Source organism: Apaloderma vittatum, unplaced genomic scaffold, assembly GCF_000703405.1.
Source record: "Apaloderma vittatum isolate BGI_N311 unplaced genomic scaffold, ASM70340v1 scaffold22695, whole genome shotgun sequence".
NCBI lineage: Eukaryota > Metazoa > Chordata > Aves > Trogoniformes > Trogonidae > Apaloderma > Apaloderma vittatum.
Window position 1 is genome coordinate 52,842 of NW_009715741.1, and position 9,061 is coordinate 61,902.

At 38.1% G+C, this 9,061-nt stretch overlaps 1 protein-coding gene across 2 annotated transcripts in view; it reads left to right on the forward strand.

The window, feature by feature from the left end:
- Window positions 1–8,578, forward strand: part of WAC (WW domain containing adaptor with coiled-coil) — a 60,341-nt gene extending 51,763 nt beyond the window's left edge. For both annotated transcript variants that reach the window (XM_009869286.1, XM_009869287.1), the window contains 3 exons: window positions 2,044–2,230; window positions 4,518–4,645; window positions 7,365–8,578. In XM_009869286.1, coding sequence (XP_009867588.1) covers window positions 2,044–2,230; window positions 4,518–4,645; window positions 7,365–7,434 — 385 coding nt within the window. In that variant the 3' untranslated portion in view covers window positions 7,435–8,578. The remainder of the gene's footprint in view (window positions 1–2,043; window positions 2,231–4,517; window positions 4,646–7,364) is intronic.
- Window positions 8,579–9,061: the final 483 nt, after the last annotated feature.

Sequence of the window (9,061 nt, forward strand, 5' to 3'; positions counted from 1 at the left end):
GCTTCCTTTGTCTTACCTTGACAAGAGTGGAGAGGACAGAGCAGACTGGTTTCATCCTGACCTATCTTTATCCATGTTTGCATGGATTACTAGCACTGCTCCCACCTCCTCTTAGCAAAATAGAAGAACAGAGCTTCTCTTTGTGAGTGTGGCAGGGATGGGAGTGACTGAGCAAATGCTGGAAGGGGAAGTAAGAGTGTAGAGGCCTTGTTTTTCCAAAGGATGAGGGAGTAGAAAAGGGGAAGTGCTGAAACGTCAACCTCTAAGTTTCCTCACCCTGGGTTATATACCCCTCCCAGTGCAAGTTCTGGTTTTCTAGAAGATCAGATCACCTGGACCAACAGTGCTTGCAAGGAGGAAATAAACTCCACGTTCCAATCTTCTGTTTGATAATGTTGATATACCAAGTAGCAGGTCTGATGCTGGTGAAAGACACAGTGGAGTTGTCTGTTTCTGATAATACGGAAGTTGAAGAGCAGCGATGAGATCTTGCGCATATCAGAACTGTGTAGCCACAGCTCTGGCAGTTGTGTCACATGTGGTTGGATCCATGCAATATGATAATGTTCATGCAATATGATATGTTCATGCTGGCCTTGATACCTGGCTTCCGGACACATGGAAAGTAAATTTAATATCAGTGATTTTTTCTTATTTTGGGGGAACTTCTGTAGCTTGTTGGGCTTAACATTAGGTGTTCAGGTTGTATACTATAGCTTTATTGAAAGAATTGATAGAAATGAAAGAAACCTACTTTACCTAGAGAGCTTACTACCCAATTGTAAGGTGGAGAATGAGTATTTGCAAATTGGGAATACAAGAGTTCTTGTGGATTAGTCAGTCGTATCAGTTTACCAAAGATATCCCAAAGCTACACCCTCTTCTTTTAGTCACTGGAGCAGGAATAGGCTTCTATAAAGAAATGAGATTCTTAAGAACGGCTCTCCCTTACATGAGGAGCATCATATGGTTGAGTGGAAAAATGTCTTGTATAGTGGAGTGAGAGGGTAATTATTAGAGGAATTATTTTTTTTAAAAAAACCAAACCACAAAACAACCCAAACCCACCCACCAAAACCAACAACATTGCTTAAAGCCATGGCTAGAGTATTATGTAGATAACACAATCCTGAGCACTGTGGATGACAAGAGACTGCTATGCCAAGATCAGCATGAGAGTTTTTTAGTAAAAATTAGGAAAGTTTTTGACGAAGAATTGTAATGGCAGAATAGAATTGGAAAAGCTGTGTATAGGTGTAGTGTTCAGTTAATGTGAATGTTGTGTTTGCTTGCATCTGGAGATCTGAAAGATGACAGAGACTTTGTCCAAGGTGCAGAGGTTTTGATTCATGTTCCGGTACACTTACCAGTTGAATATGTCTCCGTGCATCTGTTCTCCAGCAACAGGTTAACACGCCAGCCAGAAATACAGCAGCTTGGATTGTGTTGCAGTAAAGCAGTCAAATTGGTAGCTACAAACATGCTGCTTCTGTGCTACTTCTGTTTTCTTGAATGCTTTTGAGTATGCACAGTATCACAAAGTCACCCAGGTGTTTCTGTTTTGGAGTTAGTAAATGGTCATGCTCCTCAAAACCTATGTGCCGTGCTTTTGGATCAGGACCTCAGGCTTTGTTCCAGATAATTATTGTAACACTTGCTGATACTCTTTTGAATAAATATGCTTGACTCCATCTGATACAGCATTATTGAAAATTTTAGGTTTGCAGCTGTTTGAAAAAAGGACGTACGTGTGTATGTTCCCTCTCCAGCATGAAAATGTAGGCACAGCTTACATCTCTTGAACAACTATCAAAGTAAAAAAAAACCAACTGAAAAAACCTGTTATATTGTAGCACAGAAGTAGTTCACATACAAGTAGGAGGTCTGTGGAAAAGTGGTACAGGTTTGGTCTACGAGAAGTACTTAATTGTGGTTTAAATGCTTTATTTATTTCCGTGGCTGGAAGAAATTAATTTTAGGCATTTGTTTCTCTGTAGGTTTACATATGTTTTTTAATGCTCACTTTTTTTTTTATTCTTCTAGTAGTCAAAGAAGCCCATCACCAGGTCCAAATCATACCTCTAGCACTAGTGCATCGAATTCAACACCTGCACCGCAAAATACATCTGTACGACCCACTTGCTCATTAACACCTACGCTAGCAGCACACTTCAATGAAAATCTTATAAAGCATGTTCAAGGCTGGCCTGCAGACCATGCAGAAAAGCAGGTGAGTGCACTTGTGTTTAGTTCCTTGTGAGAGTGCAAGATGTGTAGCTTAAAATCTGTTTTCCTACACAGGTTGCTTTTTTAGGAATTAAAAGTATTTTAAAAAAAACCAAGAAAACAAATGATGCTTGGCCTTAGCCAGAAAAGAAGAGGGGAGAGAGAAATTAGAGCAAACCTGCAGGTTTTACATGTGATTGCCATTTAGCAGTTGATTATTTTCAGTCTTGCTTAACGTACCAGTACTTTTGAGATTTTCTCAAATTAATAACTATTCTCATAACTATTTTCTCACTGCCAAAGTTGTGTTAAGATTTACAAAAAGCAAAAGTTTCACAAATTTTTATAATAATATTTTTATTATATGGAAAATGTTATGAATTGACAAGAGTTACCAAACTATTTGAGACTACTCCATAGTTTGAGTCACTGAGTTGTTAGTTCCTTTTTCACTGTGCATAGCTCTGCCTTGTTTGTTATGTCCAGTTTTAAAGAGAATGCAGAGGGCTTGGTCTGAATTTGATCTATTTTTACATAGTGGGAAATCCAGTAGAATTGCCATCCATATTTTATAACTTAACTGCATGTGATAATACAGAGAAACTGGATACATGTCAGCTGCTTGGAATGCGTTACTCAAAGGAGCTGTATTGGTTGTCGAGTCTAGCTCAAGTGCTTTCCCAGGCAGCCTTGTCTGACACTGTCTGTGTGGGATATTAATCTTACCCAGCCCAGTTTACTTTGCTCCTTTGAAGAGTGGTTACATGCTGACTCAAACTTACAATGGAAGCTTTTGGGTAGTGAGTTGCAAGATGACTCTTGGAAGTGCAGTCTAGACTGATACCCTATTTGGACTCTGGAGTTCTTGTTTTGTTTCCTCTAAGTGTATTTTTTTTAATTCAATTTTAAGACATTACCGGTGTGTACTGAGTCAAATGACTGAGCCATTGCTGTGGAACGTGTGTTTAAGGAACTGGTTCAGCACAGCCACTTCTCTCTGGCCTTGGCCCATGGTTTTGGTAGTTTTATTTTCACTGTGTACTGAATTGACATACATATTAATGGAGAAAGTCCTGATTTCTGCAGTTCATAAGTTATTTTTCCCCCACTCTCAGTAATAAAGAGATTTTAAAAAAACAGCTAATGCCAGACAGTCATGTATACGGTTGAATGCTTTCACCTTTGTGCCGAGTGTTTGCACAAAGCTGTACTGGCATCTGTTGCACACCACTGCAGTACAAATGCTGTATTGTCCTGTCTGTTAATTCAGATAATTTCACCTGACAATGGTTTTTATAGACCAGTTTTGAATAGTAACACTTGAGGGACTTAAGTCAGGTATTTGACAGAAAAGAAGAAAATGAAAGTGTAGGTGCAACACATAGTGAAGAAGGTGGGTCAGAGAGAGAAAGCAAGAAACCCATGATGATGTGTAAGCACTGCTCAAAAATAGCAGAAACAGTGGTTTGTTACCAACCACTGTCTTGGACATCATTCTAAAACATACCCCCTTGTGGGCTGCTATGAAGAAAATTAATTCCATCCCAGCCAGACTCAGTACAGCAGAGAATAATGCTGCTAAACAGTAATAGTGCAGAAAAAGATCTGTTTGAAACAGTTGGGGATTTTCAGTGTGCCACTTGCAAGAAGTCTGCTTTCCTTATTGCAATGTGAAACACGAGACTTCAGAGTAACTAACTGTTGAGGAATTCTCTGAAGTCGTATATCCAGTTCAGTGACAAGACTTCAAGAAATACACAGATTGGGAAGAGGTTATGCCTTCTAAATTTACACTTCTGCTTGTCTCCACCTGACCAAGTGGAGGCATTAAAAGAATGGAATTTGTCTGAAAGCAAGCACCTGAAGGGGGTTGCAAAGCTGTTTTTCCCTGTATAAAGTAGCTATAAAGAAGGTGATATTCAATTGTTTTTGTCACTAAGGCTTAATTTAGATGGGAAGTTTCAGGTTTGCCATTGAAATAGTGGACAGAAACTTTTTAACTTCTTGAACCAATTACTCTGAGTTCTGTCTCTCAAGACGGTTGGTTGACCATTTGTTAGGATCAAAGAAATATAAATCATCCCTGCATTAGCATCAGCCTAGGTTAGACAGTCTCTTGGCAGCCTGTGTTGTTAATTTCTGATTCTAAATGGGCTTTTGTAGTGAATTTAATGTACTTCTGATTTTGAAGTTAAAGTGCTTTGCTATTTGAAGACACACACATCCACCGGTGCTCTGGCTACAGCCAACGCGTGATTCAAAATCCTAACCTGTATGTGTAACCATTGCAGGCATCAAGATTACGTGAGGAAGCCCATAACATGGGAAGTGTCCATATGTCAGAAATTTGTACTGAATTAAAGAATTTAAGGTCTTTAGTTCGAGTATGTGAAATTCAAGCAACTTTGCGTGAGCAAAGGTAAGTGTGTGCTCTGTGTTTATTTTCAAAGTGGTGTTAGAATTCCCATCCTGACATTGCTTTCTAGGAGCTTGCTTTATTGATGACTTCAAGTATCCTAATACTTGCTAGGATTGAAGGCTGTCTTTCCTTTTACATTCTACTTGTTTACCACACAGATACCTCTTAGTCTTCAACTAATACAACCAGATATGCAGCTTCATAGAGTCATGGAATGGTTTGGGTTGAAAGAGACCTTAAAGATCATCTGGCTCCAACCCCCAGTGCCATGCTCAGGGACACTTTCTTTCACTAGACCAGATTGCTCAAAGCCTCATCTGACCTGGCCTTGAACATTTCCAGAGAGGGGGCATCCACAGCTTCTCTGGGCAACCTGTTCCAGTCCCTCACCATGTTCACAGTAAAGAATTTCTTCCTAATATTTAAGTCTACACTCTCACTACACTCCCTGGTAAAGATCTTCCCTGTAGGCTCCTTTTAAGTGGCAGAAGGCCACTAGAAGGTCTCGCTGGAGCCTTTTTTTTCTCCAGACTGAACAACCCCAACTCTCTCAGACTGTCCGCACAGGGAAGGTGCTCCAGCCCTCTGATCATTGCAGCACAACAGGTCTGTGTTCTTTTTATGTTGAGGGGCCCCAGAGCTGAAGGCAGTACTCTAGGGGGAGTCTCATGAGAGCAGAGTAGAGGAGGAGAATCCCCTCCCTTGACCTGTGGGCCGCACTGCGTCTGGTGCAGCCCAGGATGTGATTGACTTTCTGGGCTGCGAGCGCACACTGCTGGACCTCCAAGTCCTTCTCCACAGGACTGCCCTTGAGCTTCACATTCCCCACAAGCCCCTCCTTGTTGGTGAGAACAAGGTCCAGCAGGGCATGTCTCCTTGGGATTCTTTAGTGAGATGTTGATTACAGCAAAGTAGACTTCTGCTTCTCAAGTCAGTAATAGCGGGTATCGCTAAGGAATCCACAACCACATTGTTGAAGACTGTTATGCAAGACTGAAAAGTTTAGTCTTACAATGCATGCTGAAACTGTCCAGCAGTAGTCGCGACCCTGAATCTCCTTTCATACTCAGTTTCCTTTTTGAATCAAGTTCTCCCATCTCTTAAGTCACACTACACTTCGAATACAGTGATTCGGATTTACTATTTTAAGCTGCTTTAATCACATTGCATACTGTTTAAATAGCTAGCTTCGTGCTAGAAGCTCTTGCTTTTTGGTACTTGATTAAACAATCCTGTAGTCAAAAGTAAGCTATAATATATTTGTAAATCTTGCCTAATAAAGAATCAAAAATATCCATTCTTTTTGAAACTTTATTTCATAACTTGGTTACATAAATTATAATTTCTGTAGTATATTTAATGAACTGCTTGATTTCTTACAGGTTTCATTTCCTAAGGTTTTATTTCTGTCTTTGGGTGCACATTTGATCTGAAATAATGTGTCAAATGTCATTGTTCAGCTCACCAAATTAGTTTCTTGTACACTGTATATCCTTAAGCTGTCAATGCATAATGATTATTATGAATTTGAATCTATGATAACATGTATCTTTTATTTTTGCTGCAATCCCAAAGACGTTGGAATACATGGCATAAGTAACAAGGTGGTGGTGGGAGGCTTTTGCAAAGGATGGGATTATCAAAGCAGATACATTTGAATTATGACAATTTCTATACTTCTGCACAGAAGAGAACTGTTTAAGTTTGTTCAAAGAGGGAACTTTACCTCTAGGCAAAGCAAGTAGATTGTTTTAACCATGACTGACAGCATGTGAAAAAGTTCTTTTCATTTACTTATAAGTTTTATATGCCCACGCCTTTTAAATTTATTGTATTTTTTCAGTGTGTTCATCGTAATCATTTTTCACCTGCTTACCAGTAGAAAATTGATTTTTACTGAGCTAGGTGCATTTGAAAAGTGTTCTACAGAAGTCTGCTGAAGTGTATGCTTTTTCTGCATCGGTTAAGGTTGCTTTGGACCTTACAGAGTTTTTATATGAAACTTCAGCTTTCCCTGAATATATTCTTATTTCAATCACATGCTTGCAATACACCTCAGCATCATGAAAAGTTGTTTCCAAACATTCGTTAAAAACTCTGGGAAACAGTTATGTAAACCAAATATTCATGAATAACAATAATTGCTTATGTTAATTCAGGGAATTGTTAGCAATATAATTTATTTCTTTGCCAAGTGTTTTTCCGTAGATGTCTTTTAGTGATCAAATATCTTGAGATTGGAGTTTACCATAACTAGAGGCTACAACTAGCCACAGAGCCAAATACTAGGAAAGAAATATTGCACCCAGAAGAAAATCATGAGCGCTTTGGATGGTTGTACAGTCTGGAAAAATGCATGACACAGGCATAATATTCTTCAGAATATTCAATTACTCGTCATATTTCCAGTGTTCCGCTTTTTCTGGGAGTTAAATTCAAGTGAAGAGCAGGCTTAAACCTAAGTGTATATCAGTCACAATGATATATAGCAACTTCATTGTCTGAACTAAAATCGCAAACACAGCAGATCTCTTTGCGTCTGCATGTGGTGTTTGTAGGTGATTGAACAGATTTGGAGTTAAAAATACCTGAAATTTACTAACAGAGCTAAGGAGCTTGGTATCCTTCACCGAAATGATAGAAGTACTTGTGTAGATACTTATTTAATATCCCCGCATAATGGAAATGTTTATACTCATTTATTTCTTTTCTCTTGCAGGATACTATTTTTGAGGCAACAAATTAAAGAACTTGAAAAGCTAAAGAATCAGAATTCCTTCATGGTGTGAAAAGTTGTAAACAATTGCACATGGTTTTGAGTACAGGAACTATTAAACTGTTGCCCAGTCTTAACATTTTTGAGCTGCATTTGAGTAGACTTTGGACCGTTGAGCTGGGCAGAAAAAAAAGTTGACATGGGGAAGGGGACAGGAGGGAGTCAAATTCAGGGGAAAGATACAAGAATGATTTGTAAAACCCTTGAAATGTAGATTTCTTGTAGATGTATTCTTCACGTTGTAAATATGTTTTGTAGAGTGAAGCCATGGGAAGCCATGTGTATCAGAGCTTAGACATCCAAAACTAATTAATGCTGAGGTGGCTAAATACCTAGCCTTTTACATGTAAACCTGTCTGCAAAATTAGCTTTCTTTTTTTTTCTTTCTTTTTTTTTTTTAGTTAATTTATCGTTCAGAAATCTCGCTTTTCCTAAAATTCAATGCAAGCGCCAGGCGATCTGTGTCTAAGGCTGCAACAATTTGGGTAATGTACAAAATATCATGAAACAACTGTTTCCACACTTGCACCAAATCAAGAGCAGTGCTTCTCCATTTCTGTTTTACAGAGAAATGTTTTTCATTTTCTGTGTTCCATTTCCCCGTGAAATCCTAAATCTGATTTTATCAGTTTTTTAATGCTTCTAATTTTCTCTTTTCTTAAGGCACTGTTGCTATGGCACTTTTTCTATAATCTTTTCATTCCTGTGTACAGTAGCTTAAAATTGCAGTGATTGAGCATAACCCACTTGTTTGTATAAATTATTGAAACGTATTTCCATTTGCACCCTGTAAGAATGGACTTATAGTACTGCTGGGCATGTGTGCTGAAAGTACATTACTTGCTCAAATATAAGGAAATAGCCCAATGAACATGTTATCATGGTTGTGGGAGGGGAAAGAGGAAAAAAAAAAAGCTAGTCAGATGTGAATTGTATCTGTTGTAATAAACATGTTAAAACAAAGAAACACTGGTTTTCATTTCCTTTGGTCAACACATTAAAATTTGGTCTGTTTGGGGACTCTTTATTAGAACTGTTCTTGTTGAACATTTTTGTACTTAAATAATTCCTCAAGGGAGGTTTTGTTTAAAACTTGTAAACAGGAAAATGTGTATAAAATATTTAAAGAAATATAAAATTCAACAAGAACGATTTAAGACAACTCCCCAACAGTTGTCATATGTTAACTCCTGGTTTACCTGTCTTGATATTATGACATTTCATTTTGAAGGATGTTTGTGTTGTAGCTAACTGTTTAAGTCTGGTGCTGACTGCTGTTCTTAACCATCACAAAACGCTGAATTTGTGTAATTGGAGCAACCCACCGTTTGAAAATGGTGGCAAAGCTCAGCTTTGTATATTGTTTCCTAAAGTATATTAAAAATAAAAAAGAAACTATTGCTACTACAAAATAAACGTGACTTTTTTTTTTGCTTAAAAACAACAACAAAAATAGCGATGGCAGTGCTAGATTAAGATTTCCAGAGAAATACATATTACAGTATTCTGTTAAGTATGATTGTAGGTGATGGATAAAAAAAAACTTAATAAGGGCGTTGGCATGTGATGCTACATGTTTTGATCCCAAAAAATACTGTCTTTCAGCACCAGAAACATGACTTGATTTTTATTTTGCTTTG